Source organism: Pyrus communis, chromosome 5 (genome assembly GCF_963583255.1).
Source record: "Pyrus communis chromosome 5, drPyrComm1.1, whole genome shotgun sequence".
NCBI classification, from domain to species: domain Eukaryota; kingdom Viridiplantae; phylum Streptophyta; class Magnoliopsida; order Rosales; family Rosaceae; genus Pyrus; species Pyrus communis.
Window position 1 is genome coordinate 2,454,826 of NC_084807.1, and position 17,012 is coordinate 2,471,837.

Genomic DNA, 17,012 nt, shown 5'->3' on the forward strand with positions numbered 1-17,012 from the left:
CACTACCACCAATCGACAACAACCCAGGAACCCAGAAGGATCTCTTGGGTCTTGATTGCTCGTTGGTGTAGTGATGACGGCACGGTGAGACCACCATTTCTTCGATGGTCTATGAATTTGACAGTGGTTTTCGCCATCCTCCAGCCAATTCTGGACTCCGCTCAAGGTATGAAAATTACTCCCTTATTTGTAATTTAGCTCTTGGTAAATTTTGAGCCAATTTGGCGATTATTGAAAATTTCATCAAGCGAGGTCTACAGCCGCCGCCTTCAGTGGAGCTTGACCACTGACCCGATGTGAACTTTCTAAGCTAATTGCGATTCTCTAAATCTGTATTTGATATCTATTTGATGTGATTTTATTGTTTGCATTTAATTTAGTAAAGAGCCACCAATTAGCCTTTATGGTAGGCGAAGATTCGATCGCTGGTTCGTAATGAAATTTTGTATTTTGTTTTGCATATATTATATGAGTATCTTAGGAACTTACCGATGATTGACTTTTGGTCAACATGTTCCGAATCGTTTGTAAATATGGAAATTAACGTTACTAAAGACTCTGATAGAGTCTAGTGGGCCTACCTTGCTCACTGTGACATCTTGGGGATGTGCACTTTGGTTTGCGTGCAAGTGGTACCTAACCGGGATTCATATGCTGCTTGAGCTTATAGGTGAGAGTCATGAAATGTGTGTTGCCTTGCATATTTGAAATCTTTGTGAAACGAGAGGGCTAGATGAGAACCGTTAAACCATTATTATGGGGAGTTGTGACATCAAACTTGTATCCTGTCTAGTTTCATTAAGTTATTCTAAACTAGGTTCCTAGAATTTTATTTGCTTCCATTGAGTTGGTCCAAAACTATGTTTCATTTGGGTTCTATTGAGTTGATTTGGGACGTTGCTTCGTCTAGATTCCGTTGAGTTGGTTCAAAATCCCATTTCCTATTCGATTTCGGCGAGTTGGTCTAAAACCCTTCTCTACTTTGATTCCGTTGAATTGGTCCGGAATCCCTCTCCTTATCCAGTTCTGTTGAATTGGTTCGAAACTTTCCTCTACTTTAATTCAGTTAAGTTGGTACAGAATCCCTCTTCCTACTCAGTTTCGTTGAGTTGGTCCGACGCTGTGCTCTGTTTGGTTTTTGTTGAGTTGGTCCTTAAACCCTCTTTTTAGTCAGTTCCGTTGAGTTAGTCCGAATTTTGATATCAATTCATTAATGTATCATTTTTTTTTTAACAAACGATATTATCTACTGACACCCAACCCCGATATCCCCAAATATCAGGGTAGACACGTGTTAGTTGACACTCGAGGGTGACGAAGCCATTTTAAACATGCATATAAATAAAATATGTAATTAGAAATAGATACACCAATGCATAATCGTGTTCAGAGCATACAACTACTCAAGAATCTTGTGAAGGAATATAATAAAAGGTACAAACAAAAGAATGAGTCATACACTGAGGAAACTCTAAGATACCTATGCAGAAGTGTTCTGATGTCGGGATTATATGCCTCGATTCTAACTCCTGAAAGGGGTGCAAACCTAAAAGAGTGAGTGGACCAAAGTTTATAATAATAATACTAATAATAAGAAAACCATTTCTTATGAACATACTAACCCTTTATTTTGAAAACACACACACACACACACACACATATATAGTACTACATAGTAGGTTTTTCTAAAAATTCTAGCATGCCATGAAAAATGTTTGTAAAACTAGTACGTATGAAACATTGCTTAGTAATGGAAATATCGCCGCCCGAAGGCAAATTCGTAAATCTCATCCATGATGTACTCACTAGGGGTATCATAGTAGCCCGAAGGCATAACCATCACCAAAGGTGAAGCTGTACGACACTGGGTTACGCCAATGAAGAAATCATGGTCCATCACCAGAAGGTGAAGCTGTACGACTCCGGGTTACGCCAGAGAAAAGATATATTTATATATATGTATATGCCCGAAGGTGAAGTTGTATGACTTTGAGTTACAGCAGAGAAGAAAGGAGGGGTCCATCATCCGAAGGTGAAACTGTACGACTCTGGGTTACGCCAGAGAAGAAACATATACATATAACATATCACACCGACACTAGCCTTGGGCTAGTGAAGTTGGGGGGGGTATATCATAAATATCATCAATTGTGTCCTATGGCCATAGATGTCTACATATTCGGTTGTGTGTATGTGATGTATTATAACCTACTAGATAAGCACTGAAACATATCTCAAAATCTCATATCAATCCGGAGCTCAAAAGCTCAAAGTCTCATCACATAAATCCATGATAATTCACATTCGTAAATCCATAGAATTCCATATATGAAAATCCCATAATTCATAACCTTTAGTAAAAACGTAAATTCAATAAATCATAAATATGCATAAAAGCAATTTTAATAAATCATAAATCATTCATAAAGCATAAATCCAAAAACCTGTAAATCATATCATAAAACATAATCAAGTCATGAAATATGAAATGCATGCAAGCCTAATATTTTATAAAAGCATGCAATTTAAGCAAGGGTCCACTCACATATATTTTGTTGCCCAGGAGCAGCTCGAGTTAGTGAGGATGAAGTCACTTCCCACGGATGCACATAACCACAATTTGTGACCATTTAGTAAAACTCTACCTAAATGATAGAATTTGGGAAAACGGACATTAGATTTGGATTCGGCACGTCGAAAAACCTAAAGAGGGATCTTGGGTTCCCCCCACACGCCGCCGCATGTGGCGGTTTCCGAAGAATGGAAACCCAATTTTTCGACCAACTCCAAAAATTACCAAATTTTACAGGAATGTAAAGTCAAGGGGAAGAACTTTCATACCTGAGCCGAAGTCCAATTCGGCCGGAACACACCTGAAAACCTCCATCGAAAACTCTAAAAATGGGTGTTCTTCGATTCGTCAAATCCGCAGCTCCGCTGCCTTCAAACTTGTTTGGGCTTTGTTCCTGACCTCAAGAGGAGTCATTTGGTGGTGGTCATCGACGGTGAATGTTGCTGGAGTGGTGGATCGCCGCCGTGGTGTCCTCAAAGCTGTCAGCTTCGATCTTTCTGAATTAGGGTCAAATTGGCTCGGGTATTTTTTTTTATAGAAATTAGAGAGGAGAGGTCACAAGCGCTTTTCCAGGCGGTAGCTCGAAGAAACTCGTTGAAAAATTGATGGAAAACTATAAAAAAACTCATAGAAGTCCGGCTAAACCGGGTCAGGTCCATGGGTCGAAGGGATGATCCGGATTGGGTGGTTTTTCTCTCCTTCCTTTCCCCTCTTTGCTTTCTTTTCTGATTGGTCTGCCTCCCCGCCTTTCTCTCATTTCCTCTTTCTCTCCTCCGTCCATCTCTTTCATTTCCCTCATTTCTCTCCTTATCTTTCCATCCTAGCCACACACATGGCACCAGATCAATGCTCTAGCAAATCTGGAGCCTTCCAAATTAATAATCAAATGACCATTTTGCCCTTGTCTTTGTTCATTTATAACTTCTTCGTTATAACTCTAAATTACATTCCGTTTACGCCCACGTGTTCGTAACGACGAGTACTATCAAAATGCGTCAGGGAAACAAATCTTATGTGACATGACAAGGTGGTCAACAAAAATCAACGTTTTTGCTTCGAAGGGCATTTTCATAACTTCACATTCTAAAATTATAAAACCGTAATATTTGGGGACGGGTCGTTACATCTACACTAAAGGGGAGGGAGGTGGGCTTAGCCTGACAATGGACTAGCATAATGTGATTCAAATTCGCCTTTGGCTTGATTTGAACTTAAGACCTCTTACTTACAAGTGAAAAGGAACACTATTAGACCGTAGTTCTAAGCGACAATTCATTAATCCATCATTAACTGTCCTTAATTAGCTTGTTTGAGTTTTATTTTATTTTCATCAATTTAGTTCACTAAACACTTATTTTTCTAAGTCATCTTTCTCGGTGTTTTCCATGGTTCGACGGTTCCATGGGGATAGAGTTGGAAGCAACCCCGACATATCTTCCACCTCGGAGTTTTTCTTTGATGTACACTCCAAGGTTAAACAAGAAAAGCCCTATCAACTTGTGGAAGCAGTGATGGCCCTGTTCAAACAAGACTATAGGATTTTCCAGATTCTACTGATCATCTTTAACATTATAGTGGTCCTTGCAGTTTGCAGAAAGTAAATAACAAAGAGCGCAAGATGTTTCACGAATCCAGTACAATTTACAAACATGTCAAAGATTGAGATGTGTAGTTTGAAGGGATTCAACACTTGCCTATACCAATCAAAATCGTGATCCTAGCCGGAAACTTGACTTGCAGAAAGAAAAGGCCGCGCTAGCTTCCTGTTTATATAGGGCTTGTTCTGCATTTTGCTGATACAAAACAGTACGACCAGACTTTAATTTCTGGGTCTAATCGATTCAGTCAAGCTAAGATTAGCACTCGCGGATGTTGATATGATGATGCTACAGTTTACTGTTTTGTTAATGATCCAACATCTCGTAATCAAAAGAAAATAATAATAGTTGAGCACATGTAGATCAATACTGAAGAAACAAGGCGTGATGAAGTCAGGACATACAAGAAGTAGAGAGGGTTTGAATTGAAACTACGAATGTTCAGATACCTCAAAGAACCAGATACATCAATATCTCATCAGATCACCATATCTACACAATGTGCAGTCAAAACAAAACAATCAAGCATTCATCACCATAACTACATGATGCTCAGTTAACACAGCAAACAATGAAAACATAAACCAAATTCTGCTCAATCAACGAAAAGCAAACCATCCGGAAGTACTGTGACTACATCAATTTGCAGTTGAGAACTGATGCTCCGTCCCATGATGTACACACTTCGGAGAATAAAAATTGGAAACTATGGTGTTTCCATCAGCTTGAAGTCACAGTCGTCCCAAATCAAAAGGGAATCAGCATTGCAATTTAGTGACTTTGGAGACTTGCAACGAGGTGGAGAGTCAAGCTTGTCAGACAGCCAGGGGAAATCATACTCAGACATCTCTTCCAAATCCCACTCCCTCGGGGGACTCTCGGGCTGAAAACCCAAAAAACAAACAAAAGCAATTGGTTACCCAACATCCAAAATACAAAATACTCCTGGAGCAAAAGAAGAATGAAATCCAAAACTTACATCATCTTTCCTTGGCAGTGGAGGTGCACTTTGAAATGAAAGCTTCTTGGAAGAACCTGAACAAAAAAGGATCAAATAATAAATTGAAGTGTCCCCAAAAAATCATGAATTTCAAGAAACGCAAACTATTCTAAACATATAATCATACCAATATCTAGTCCAAGTGTCATCAGAAACTGACCCATGTCCATACTCTTGGTCTGTTCTTTAATGCACTCTTCATGATTGTGCAGAAATCCTTCCCCTGAAACATCATTAAAACAAAGATGCCCCTCTGCCACATCACTCACCTGCTTTATGTTGTGCTTCTTCTTCTGCCCCTGTTCATTCTGTCTGTTTGAAATGTCAATTAGCGCCGTCCTGCTACGAGTTTGAACTGTATCCGAGACTTTAGACAAGCCTTTCTTATTGCTTGAATCATCACGAATGATTTCCTTGGAAGGCTGCTTTTGTAATGCCTGGATCAGAGCAGCAGGCTTCCCTGAATTCGATAGATCACCAAGCGGTTTCCTGCCACCAAGCCCCACTTTCCTTTGTGTTTTCAAGCCACCACCCTTCCCCACAAGAGATGCTCCTGTTGCAGTTAATATAAGGGTTAACCATCTAACTGTAGCCATACAGGAGTTTTAGATACTGAAATAAGAGCATAACTAGACTTTCAAGTACCATTAGAGTGAACGCTGAGATCCTGATCTCGAAAGAAACTACCAAGTTGTGATGCCATTGGTTCCCTTCTATAGCCAATTCAATTTGATCCTCTACTAACTGTAGAAACAATCCATACGGAAACAACGGAAACTAAGCATGTGATATAGTTCCATACACACTACCGAAAACAAGATACAATGCAAAAAAACTCTTTCAGCATATTCCTTCGCACAGATAATTGAGCCTGAAGATGCCAGATCACTGATTGTAATCTCATGTGGCCGTACATCCAACAAAGCATTCTCATCGCCGCTACGCTCATTTTTTGCATGTGTTGATATTAAACATTATCCGCACACAAATAGTTGACAAGATTCTTTTAAAACACTAAAGAAATTAGACACCAAAGAACCAGGAATTCACACCTCACAAGAAATAATACTTTTTTGGGTAGTCTTGATCCTTACGCTCAAGAAATACTCAAGATTAGACATTCATCTCCGAAATTCGGCATCTTTAAAAATTAAACACTGATGGATAAAGAGAGATTACACTGTAATCATAATTAATAATATCAATTTCTTATTTAACAAACACTGAAATGAAATTAATTAGGCATTAAAGGGCCTTTCTTTCTGCAAACTGTTTACCCCAACAGAAATGTTGATCGTGGTTTTCAAAGCCGAAGCCAAATAATTTACAAGATTAAGCATGATCACAAAAACCCTAAATCAAATCAACCCTTCATATGAACCCTAAATCGATTATAATCCCAAATTAAAAATTGATTGAAATACAATTAAAAACGAAGAAATTAGAGATTAAAAACGAGAAATAATACCTTTGAGGGAAAACGGCTTATACGAAATAAACGACGAAGAACCCAGATTATTGAGAAATATCACGATTCACGACAGAGGAGATGACAAGAAGTTTTTGAAATTTGAGAACGGAGAGGGTAGCCGTTTGATTATAGACGGGTGAGGGTGAGTTGCAACGGTAACTTTATGTTATCATTACACTTATAACCCTCATGGGAAATGTAATTACGAGACTAACACCCGTGCTTATCCGTTCGATTTAGACAATTTGAATCACCGCCGTCCCTTTCTCAAAATTTTCTTCTCATATTATCCGTTCGATCTAGATTTACGTTTGATAGCATGTAAATTCATATTTTCACAATTCTAAGAGAATTCCGTACCACGACAATAAGTATAGTTAGTGAAGCACTTGAAGTGATTTTTTAGGGTTTACTTGCGTTTTACTAAAAATTTATTTTAAAATTATTTTCACCAAAAATGTTATCAGTAATTTTAAAAATACTTCCAAATGAACCTGTAAATTTCAATATAAAATATTCAAAAACAAGTTTCTACAATTTGCAAACACTATTGGATGGTCAAAGATTTATAAGGTGATATAATCCGCAACACTTAATTTACAACATCCGGAACACAAATAAATAAAATTACAAATATCCAGAATCTGTACAACTAGCCCAGAATCTGAACAAGCACTTTGTTTTGGACATACAAATTGATTAATCAAGAAGCACTGAGACAGTCTTCCCACTCTCCATACTTGGAACTCAAGTTTCCTCCCCCATTCTGCTGTGCATACTCGGAGATAACGGCTCGCGCACAAACGTCCCACGTCCTTGCTATCTCCCCAAGTGACAAGGGTTCCGTCAGCCTCCGGAGAGACATATTCAGCTTTGATTTTACCTTTGCTGAAAGATCTTCTAGCTCATCACTGCCAGACCAACAACGGATTAGACCAAAAGGATAAACGGAAACTAGGCGTGCTAAATTCATTCATCCAGGATACACAAAACGATTCGACCAAAAGCTTCTAGTACATTTTCAACATCCGGAATACAACTTAAGAAATGCCTATGCGCACACAAAATGTATGCGAGAGCAATGTCTCACCTGACTTCCACTCTCAGCTTGTGTAGAAATATGGGAGAGCACAATGGATAATTTGCAGGAACAAGCAATCGTAAAGGCTGGATGGGAAACTGCATAGACATGAAAAAGCAGTCATACTGGGATAGAATCGTCACATGTATAGTTTATGAATCACATTTAAACTAGTGTGCAAGACACACCGTTTGAGGTGAAACCTGCTGTGACTTCAGATTGGGACTGATGGACACGGCAATGAAGGAGCACCGGACAATGGTTCCTTGACCACCTCTAAATTGAGCTGAGACTACTGTCGGAGGGGTATCTTCATCACTGATATCTAGTACAGTGTCTATTAGTTGGTGGTTGATCGCTGTAATTTCTTCTAACAGGGTTTGATTCACCTGCAACATTTAGTATATAATTATAACCAGAAGAGCATCTTCAAAGGAGATGTCAAATTTTGAACATAAAATTTAAATTTGACAGGCTATGTGGCATTTTAACATTTTTTTTTAAAGTTTTATTGTCCACCCGATATGACAAATTAAATTATTATTTTATTATATTATAAAATAAATGATTAAATTAATAAAAACTGAATAAAAGGCACTTAATAATTATGAAATCCGAACCGTTCACCATTTCTTTTTAACAAGAGGGAACCGTTCACTTAGCTCGATTGAACAAAAGGAAAACGGGTCAATAACAACATTAATTGCAATGATGATTAAACCAATAAAAAATTAATAAAAAGCATTCATAATTAATTTTGAAGATGCTGTCAAATCTAACAACAACTCTCTTGCTGCCAATCCATGTTATCGCCGCATAGGATTTGACATTTTGGTTGGAGAACATTAGTGTGGTCTTTTTTTTACTGTTATAGCTTATGTGGACATTTTGACATCCCCTTTGGAGATGCTCTAAGGAGGCATACTCAAACCCAAAGTTTTGAGATGGGAGGTAAGATTCATATTCTTTTCTATGCTGCTTCTCTTCTGATTTATGTACCGACTAAACAAATTCAAAGCCAAGACTTACCCGGAGAACCCTACCAGGAGTCTTACTTTAAGAGATGTACAAAAGATTACCAGAATAGGATACCACAAAACAACTCAACGACAATATCAAATAACTGGAAGGGAATTGTTATTAGTATCCAAAAATCTCATTTGGTACTCCAAATTTTCTATCATTAGAAAAAAAAAATACACTTGTGAAGAGTGTAGAATGAGATTTTTGAAGTGTTAATAACAATTCCCAACTGGAATAGTGAAAAACAATTGACTTTCTCTGCCTAAAAATTATGAATCAATTTCTAAAAAGTTATACCAATTAATATGCTGAAAAATCCATCACGGAATTCAACTTTCCTGGCTTAAATATGGAGATAATATATTATGACAATAATGATGAGAAGTGAGAACTTGCTATATATTTAAAAAGATGACACAAAAAAAAAAAAAAAAAAAAAAAAAAAAAGGAATCTACATCTCAGACAAATATGGATGAGAGAACGCTTGGTAGAATTTAAAGTTCAAGAACTATTACAGAACACATAATACATGAATTTTAATCTTTTTCACGGCATTGTCTAGGTTAGGCTATGGGCTACTATAATAAAACAACCCTAAAAGAAATGAGAGATATGACAACAGATTTCCTGTCACAGAAGTCAGACAGTTGTAGAAAATGAAAGAAAGAAAATAGAAGTCAAGAGTATTTGGGTCCTCGAGTAGAAGAGACCGGGAGATGACCTTGTTTTTGAATCAGATGGTGAAGGAAATAAAATGACCGAACCATAACAACCAGAAGGATCACACTGATGATAATTTTTCAGCTAAATTGATTTTCTGTCGTAAACAGTATCTCCATGACATGGTACTATTATTTAGATAAATCATATATAAGCTTTAAACAATTAAAAAGAACCTCTCAGAGCAGCATCATACCTCAATCCTTGGCCTTTTGAATAAAGATACTGCAGTTGACTCCAAGTCAAATATCTCCATATCACTTAACTTTGAACTATCACCGATACTTCCAGTTGCTGACGCAATGACATCAATTGGCACTGTACTTCTGCAGCGTTTCGTATTTTTTGTTCCAAAGGTCATACCTTGCCATGTTAAATAACTCTTCTGCAAACGAGAATTGGTCATGCCCACTAAATCCTCACCTATTGAACCTCCAGATCCTGTAAGTGTTGCTGATCCTGATATCCTATCAGTTGTACAAACAACAGAGCCAATGTCCAAAACAGAAGCACTTAGTGCCTTAGATGACATCAAGTTCACCTGAAATAGAAAAAGAAAATTACATTGCATCTTATATATCTTAATTTTGATGTTATGCAATAAATCCAACACTTTCTAAAACAATCAAAGAGAAACTTGCAACAGTTCAAACTGACCACTTTAATTAAGCGCTGAATAGGCTGCTCAGAAGCACTCAACTCATCAGACATTGTTGTAGATGTATCACAATGAATGACGTTACTGGACTCTTCAAGTAAGGGTGAAACAGATATCCCAGGAGTACCGATGGCAATGGGTGATGGGGATTTTGCTGCAATATTTACTTGTTCATCTCCAATACTTCCAGCATTTGATAGGGATGAAGTATCAGAAATAGGTCTCTCAAAATCTCCCGTGACAGATGATGAAGGCAAGGGAACCAAACAAGAAGTTTTAATAGAGCGTGAGTTTATGGGATGGAAAGTGGTTCTAGCTTCTGTTAGAGGCATCGGAAGATTTTTCTTGTCAATTGTAGAACACTGAGGAACTTGTGAGCAGGAAGAACCATAAGTTTTGGGCAAAGCAGTAGGAAATGAAGCTCCAGATTGCAACCTTACCAGCCTGCTATGCTGTTGCACAATTTGTTTTTGTTGTACTGATTGGTGCAGCATCTCATGCCTATCTTGAAGTTCTTGCTTCTGTGTCTGAGTCTGCACATCCCGCTCTTCTTTAGGTTGTTTCAGGCACATCTCTTGAAGTGTATTACAGCTTGACTCAAAAGAAGTCACGTTTGACTGTGGTCCATGCACGGGGCTATGTGACAACAAGGTCTTAACGTGTTGGAGATTGCTTCTAGGAATATTTAAGTTTCCTGAGGAAACCTGCTGCACTATGTTAAATGAGCCTATCTTTCCTGAATACTTCTCAGTCGACTGCAGGGTTGGGTGCTCATATACAGACATAGAATCGTTTTCCAAGTTCGTTGCATTGCTCCGCTGTATTGTTGTTGCAGAATCCTGTGAGTTCACTGGCTGAAATGTTGGCTTCTTTTCGTCTTGCTGTGTCTGAACTGGAGAAGTTTGAGAACAAAGTTGTACGAATTGACGCATAGAGTGCACATCAGAAGATCGTTGTCCATGCTGCTGTGAGGGACCAGAATTTCCCCTTCCACGTACACTAAGAATAGAAATAATGTACTTCTCAAATACACCCAGACTCTCCTTGTAAGAAGGTGGAATATTGCTTTTGGGAAAACTTAGATTAGAAATGATTGTATTCACCCTATTCCTCAATGAATTCAGTTTCTCAATGCTGCCTGTTTCTGTCTGTTGAGAGATAGAGTTGAGCTGGAGAAAATTAAGAGAACTTCAACAAATAATCATAGAAACTTGTCGTCCTAAAATTTTAATGTAAGAGAGCCATTGATCTGATGTTGGATACCTAAGGCAGAAAATTTGAAGTGAACGATAACTTACCTGCTGGAGCCTACACGTTATTGTACTATACATATCAGTCAGAGGTGTTAAATACTTGCTTTTTAGACTTTGAAGCTGCGAAGTAACATTTTAAAAAATTATTCAGTCACAGCTTTATTCTTTAATTAACTGCCCTACACAACAATGGGATCATAGTAATTTTAGTTTTACTGACAAAATCAGGAAGAGAGAGAGAGAGAGAGAGAGAGAGAGAGAGATTACCATCTGGTAGGCATCCTCTTGCCAGTTCTCTGTGATTGAAACCCTTCTTGCAGATGTAGAAGTTAGTGTGCCTGTCGAACGAGTATAAAAAGATGGAGTGCAAGTCAATTGAGAGTAGATCTGACAGGATGAAAGCGGAAATAAGATGATGATTGCATGTAATTCTGCAAAGGGTTTTCAGAGAAACATCCGTACAGAATCAAAATAAAAAGATACCCCAAGAAGTGAGCCTTTCTTTGTACAAAATTAACAATTGAGGGAAAATTTCCAATCCACAGGATTGCAGAAAATGACAATGAGTTTAAATTAAAAGAGCGAGCTTATAACATCGTTACTGCAGATATTTACATTTCCTAGAAGCCAGCTAATGTAGTTGGGCAGATTTTGTAGTTTGTTAATAGAGCATTCAAAAGCTTCGTAATAATATTGCAAAAACAAATACATAGTCACATGAAAATATATTATTGCGCCACTAAAAGATGTGAGAATCCAGAAAAACTGCAAGAGAAATTAAGCAACCAGGGCTCATACTGAAGAGAAGGCCATGTCAATCAGTAGATAACAAAACCAACAAAATGATAAGAAACTAGGTAGTCAGAACATATATTTTCAGGACAGATACCCAAATGTTACTACAAAGTTAGAACTAATTTTAACAACAAACTACATAACTTCATGAGCTAATTTTGATTATTAGGTTGATCAGAACTAGCCTGTCCTAGTTAGAAGTTTTCCACACTTCTGGAATAAGATCATAGAAATTAGCAACTCAATAATTTATCAACAATGAATCTAGGGCGGTATTTCTACTTATTTTCTTATTTAATAAATCAACTTTTTCTGCTGATACATAATTCGGTTTCACAGTTTTACCTGATGTTTGATATGTTTGCTGCTGATCTTCTGCTGATGGATTTGGCAGTTGTTCCATCTTCTGTGGCTTTGTTTGTGAGTTCAGTCGTCTCTCAAGAGAATCTGCTTGTGATTCTTGATCTTGATTTGGCAGCAGAACTGAAGCTTTCTGTTGCGTTTGCCCCTCCATTTTAACCTCGAATAGGCGCATGCCTGAGCTGGCACACTGTGTTTCAAGCAGCTGTGAGCTTTGTGGCAGTACATACATATTGTTTCTTTCACTCAATTGCTCATGATGTGCACTTGAATGATTTATTTTCTGTACCTGAAACTGCTGTTGTACAGTATTCTGTTGGCATGGTAAACTGGGCTGTTGCTGGTGCAAGTTAGGGCAGCCATTTGGTTGCCCATCTAAGTGGCTCTGTTGCATATTAGTAGCAGTCAACTTTCTCCCTAATAAATGTGCTTGCTTTTGTGATTGCATTAATGGGTTCTGTGAACTTGATGACACATTTTGATGATTATCCAGAGCCACTTGTGAATGGTTTGTTTGCCTAAAGGCTATCTGTGACTGAGTCTTATTCCCCGGCTGTGTTGTCTTATTGAAATAAGACATCTGATCCTGCCAAATATCAGAAAGTGGAGCAACGCGCGTCTCCGAAGGGCACATGACAGGAGTTTGCAACATAGATTGTTGAGAGGTCTGTTGCTGGGTAGGGTTTAAGAGTTTCGGTTGGTAGTGGTGCTGCGGCTGTAGTTGCTTGTGGGTTATATACGATGGTGAGATAGTTTCCTGCTTACAAAGATGAGGATTTAGCTGCTCATGGTTCTGCTGGGAAACGATCTGGGGTGAATTTTGTCTCCCTTGCTTCTGTCTCAAATTATTGACAGAAATATTAAAAGGTTGGCCACTCCCTGATAAATTTCCTACTGACCTTTGTGAATTACCAAACACACTCTGCAAATTGGAATTTTCACTAGCATTGTTTGGCACAGCAACGTGAGGCGAAATACTGACAGTGGGCCGTGCAGATGCTAAACTAGCAACGACTCCACCAGATGCAGTGTTATCTTGAACATTAGGCAATGAATGTTGTTCATGTGCTTGGGACAGAGTTGTGGCTTGAACAGAAATCGATTGGCCTTGCTTACCACCTTGGAGATGAATATCATACGATGTAATTATAAAATAATGATAAAAAAAAAGATTAATTAATTCAAATTTTGAAGAATACAAGAAATATATGTAGGAGATCCTGAACTGGAATCCTAGTAATTACAACTTCCCATTGGAAGTTCAACTCCTGATGTTAGGCATTATAATGGTTGGTTGAAGTACACATGCGACACAAGTATTAGAATATAAAATAATCCTTGTCCCTTGTCGGAGCAAAAGCTTCTGAGAATATAGTGATCAACAAATTCATCACTATTCAAAATGTAAATATTCTTCCGTCACTACTGAAAAAATAGTATCACTTGGGAAAGCAAATGACGTGAAGATACACACACACACACACACACACACACACACACACCAGAGATAGAGAGAGAGAGAGAGAGAGAGAGAGAGATTTGATATCTCAAGCTTCCAGTGTAAGCATATTCATAGAAAAGTTTCTCGTAGCCACCAAAGATATAAAAAACAGTTCTCAGATTTTCCCTACAAAAACCACAAATGATCTTCCGTTTTATGATTTAAAAAAATATTGATTATGTAGCCAGGGAAGATGATATCATGTGCACCCAACAAAGATATAGCTAACATTACATTACATGTTAACACCGTTCCAGATTTAAGGAAAAAAAAATATATAACCGACTTTTGTTTTCTTCTTTAAAATGAAGGCAAGCATACATAATGCACATAAACAGTCTATTTTAGAAGCAAAACTTCAAACAATCTGATATTGCTAAACTCAATAATTTAGTTTTCAAAATAATGGCATACCTGGATTCAAGTTTTTTGACTCCAACCTCGATTTGATCCGCATTATATAGTCTTGCTAAATTAAACAAGAAATGTTTATTTCAGGCTGATAAAAAAATATTTACTCAACTATTCTTTCTAATCAGCATATATAAAAAAAAGCGTCAGTGAACTGCAAAGATTTATCTTCTAGGTTTATTTCCAAATTAAACATAGGTTGTTAGGTTCGAGAGGGGAAATTCTGAAAATAACAGAAAATATAAGCTTGAGAAGAAAGGCATCTCATAACTTAAGTTACCTGGTCTCTGGCAACCATATAAACCTTTTCCTCGAAATTTACAGCTATCCTCTTGTAATCAGACATATGTTTCTCGTGCTCAGAAAATGGAAAACGCTTCATTAAGCTACTTATACTGCATGATAAATTGTTCTGGAGTCAGAATGTATTGGCCATGCCAACCAATAAAATTACAAAATTAATTTTATTCATAAACTAATCAGAACCTGCTTAGTAAAATAACAGTATCATAATACATATTTAGTCTATCAGATTCTCATAACTTGGCTTAAAAATTTCATATCTAGTTCAGAAGATATATTAAATATTTCCCTTCCAGGCTTGTCAATTGGTCATCCTGAAGCTCACCCAAGTTCAGCCATCATAAAGCTTATCACCTCTAAATTGAATTTTCGGGTACTTAAACAAGTTTTAAAGTACTAATCCAAAAATCTAATGATAAGACAGAATCAAAGTAATAAAAAAAGGAAAAACCCTTACAGGGGAATTCAAATGATGCTTTGATATGAATAATGCAATTCAACTTACATCTTGTTCACAACTTTTTCTCGAGACTCTGCAGGAAATTTAGTTCTCCAATTGACTGGATCCATATTGTGGTCAGCTTGAGCGCGCCTTTAATATTGAGAATCCATAAACAACAGAGATTTTGTAAGGTTTAAAGCTATGTAAAGTACTTCACAAGCAATTACATTCAAAAGAAAAAATGGCACGTACAGAAATGCAAACATTGAGGAGAGCTATATAAGCTTTCATAAAATACCCTCCCAAATGACAACCTACTTGTTATTTATCGTACAATATATACATGCATTTTTCTCTGTTAAACACTTCTATCAGTTTCAGGTAAATAAAGCCACATACAAAGCATATCCATACAAGGCATCTCCAATGACTAGATTTATATAAAATCACTTGCACCGCACTTAATCAAATGATACTATAAAAAAACCATGCTTATTAAAGACAAGTGCCAAGTCTATCTCCCTGTACAATGGGAGACCAAAACTTAAAATCATTTATAAAAAATATTGAGATATGGCTTACATGATCCTATCCTATGTTTATGTTTTATGTGATGTTACTTTTGTTCAAGACTACATCATTTTAGGATTGCATTAGATTATTTTATGGTTAGCGGGTAACTTTCTAAGAACGAGCCTTGGCGCAATGGAAAAGTTCGTGGAAACAACCTTTTTGCAAAGCATAGATGGAGAACCACCACTAAACCTTCAAAAAGTTAGCTTACAATTCCAAAATGCATTTCACCCTGTTTTAAGTTTCACTATTTTTTTTTTCTTCTTTGTCATCTAAGCATTTTGCCTAAAAGTATATTAACTTCAGAGATTTCTCCAAATTCCGGGACGACATTGCAAGAAAAACCTTCAACAAAAACAGCCCCCACCCCAAAACAAATGAATTTAACTAAACCAGTAGCGGCATTAACTCGAACAGAAACATAGCATCTCCAATAAAAACTCAAAAACAAGTGCAGTAAAAATCCCAAAAAAAAAAAAAACACCAAATTTAACCAATCCAATACATAAATTGAACATACACATAACCAATTCACAAAATCATCACCCAGTAAACCCCAGAAAACGCAGGCACCCAAATAAAAAGTTCAAAAAATAAAAAACCAGAATTAAAAATCTACAGAAGGATTTTATACCTATTTTGTGTCTTCACAAAAAGCGCCGGCAAGAGTATCGGTTGAGAAATCGGAGATTGACACAATCAGAAAAAGGGTTTTGCGGAGGACTCGCGGCTGAGGAAAGGGCGACTGATCGACTGCGTGCTCAAAAGACTCTTTCCTTTCCCGCCGCGTGTAGTTTAGTGCATGAGAGTGTGTATATATTATACAGTGTAACCGTGCGTAGGTAGGTATGCTTGACAAGCAAGGAATTTGTATTCGTGTGGACTTGCCACAGGTCAAAGTCATTAGATATAAAATCCCCGCCAAAGCGTGGATACCGTTCAAGTTGGCAAGTTGGGTCACACATTGGATTTTGTTACTATTTTGTTATTTTTTTAGTACATTGCACATGTTCAAACAACGTTTCACATCTTTTTTTGTGAGATGTTGTTTTGTGTTTTCTAAGAACGTTACACGTCGTTTCTATCACATATTTCACATTTTGTACAAACGTTATGTGTCTGTTTTATCGATTTTCATTGCACATATCCAAAGAACGTTAACCTAGTCTGTCATGTTTTCATATAGATGATTTTTAAATAGCTCGTAATGGTAAGAACATCTATGGTGTAGATATACATATTTTTGAAAT

General features: G+C 37.2%; 2 protein-coding genes across 3 annotated transcripts; both read right to left on the reverse strand.

Moving 5' to 3' along the window:
- Positions 1 to 4,591: 4,591 nt before the first annotated feature.
- LOC137735694 (uncharacterized) lies at positions 4,592 to 6,752 on the reverse strand. 2 transcript variants are annotated; one of them, XM_068475140.1, is made up of 5 exons: positions 6,639 to 6,752; positions 5,816 to 5,914; positions 5,331 to 5,723; positions 5,150 to 5,205; positions 4,592 to 5,053 (listed from the first exon to the last, which is right to left on the reverse strand). In XM_068475140.1, exons 2-5 carry the CDS (start codon positions 5,871 to 5,873, stop codon positions 4,877 to 4,879), a joined length of 684 nt encoding a protein of 227 aa, XP_068331241.1. In that variant the 5' UTR covers positions 5,874 to 5,914; positions 6,639 to 6,752; the 3' UTR covers positions 4,592 to 4,876. The 2 variants fall into 2 exon arrangements, with proteins under 2 accessions (XP_068331241.1, XP_068331240.1); XM_068475139.1 differs by having other exon boundaries at positions 5,298 to 5,723.
- A 592-nt stretch (positions 6,753 to 7,344) lies between these two features.
- LOC137733215 (mediator of RNA polymerase II transcription subunit 15a-like) lies at positions 7,345 to 15,317 on the reverse strand. Its single transcript, XM_068472370.1, has 11 exons — positions 15,253 to 15,317; positions 14,725 to 14,839; positions 14,448 to 14,502; positions 12,518 to 13,651; positions 11,645 to 11,715; positions 11,423 to 11,497; positions 10,124 to 11,293; positions 9,663 to 10,007; positions 7,926 to 8,111; positions 7,732 to 7,820; positions 7,345 to 7,552 (listed from the first exon to the last, which is right to left on the reverse strand). The coding sequence occupies exons 1-11, from the start codon at positions 15,315 to 15,317 to the stop codon at positions 7,345 to 7,347; spliced, it is 3,513 nt and encodes a 1,170-aa protein (XP_068328471.1).
- Between the last annotated feature and the right edge of the window lie 1,695 nt (positions 15,318 to 17,012).

What these genes read in the sequence shown, in the direction of transcription:
- LOC137735694 (XM_068475139.1), bottom strand. Translation starts at nt 5,873, where the DNA reads ATGGCATCACAACTTGGTAGTTTCTTTCGAGATCAGGATCTCAGCGTT. An exon ending in TCTCAGCGTTCACTCTAATG is followed by an intron (nt 5,724 to 5,815) that starts GTACTTGAAAGT and finishes TAACTGCAACAG; the next exon opens with GAGCATCTCTTGTGGGGAAG. An exon ending in CACTGCCAAGGAAAGATGAT is followed by an intron (nt 5,054 to 5,149) that starts GTAAGTTTTGGA and finishes TTGGGTTTTCAG; the next exon opens with CCCGAGAGTCCCCCGAGGGA.
- LOC137733215 (XM_068472370.1), bottom strand. Translation starts at nt 15,317, where the DNA reads ATGGATCCAGTCAATTGGAGAACTAAATTTCCTGCAGAGTCTCGAGAA. An exon ending in GAAAAAGTTGTGAACAAGAT is followed by an intron (nt 14,840 to 15,252) that starts GTAAGTTGAATT and finishes TTTATCATGCAG; the next exon opens with TATAAGTAGCTTAATGAAGC. An exon ending in TAACGTGTAGGCTCCAGCAG is followed by an intron (nt 11,294 to 11,422) that starts GTAAGTTATCGT and finishes AATTTTCTCCAG; the next exon opens with CTCAACTCTATCTCTCAACA.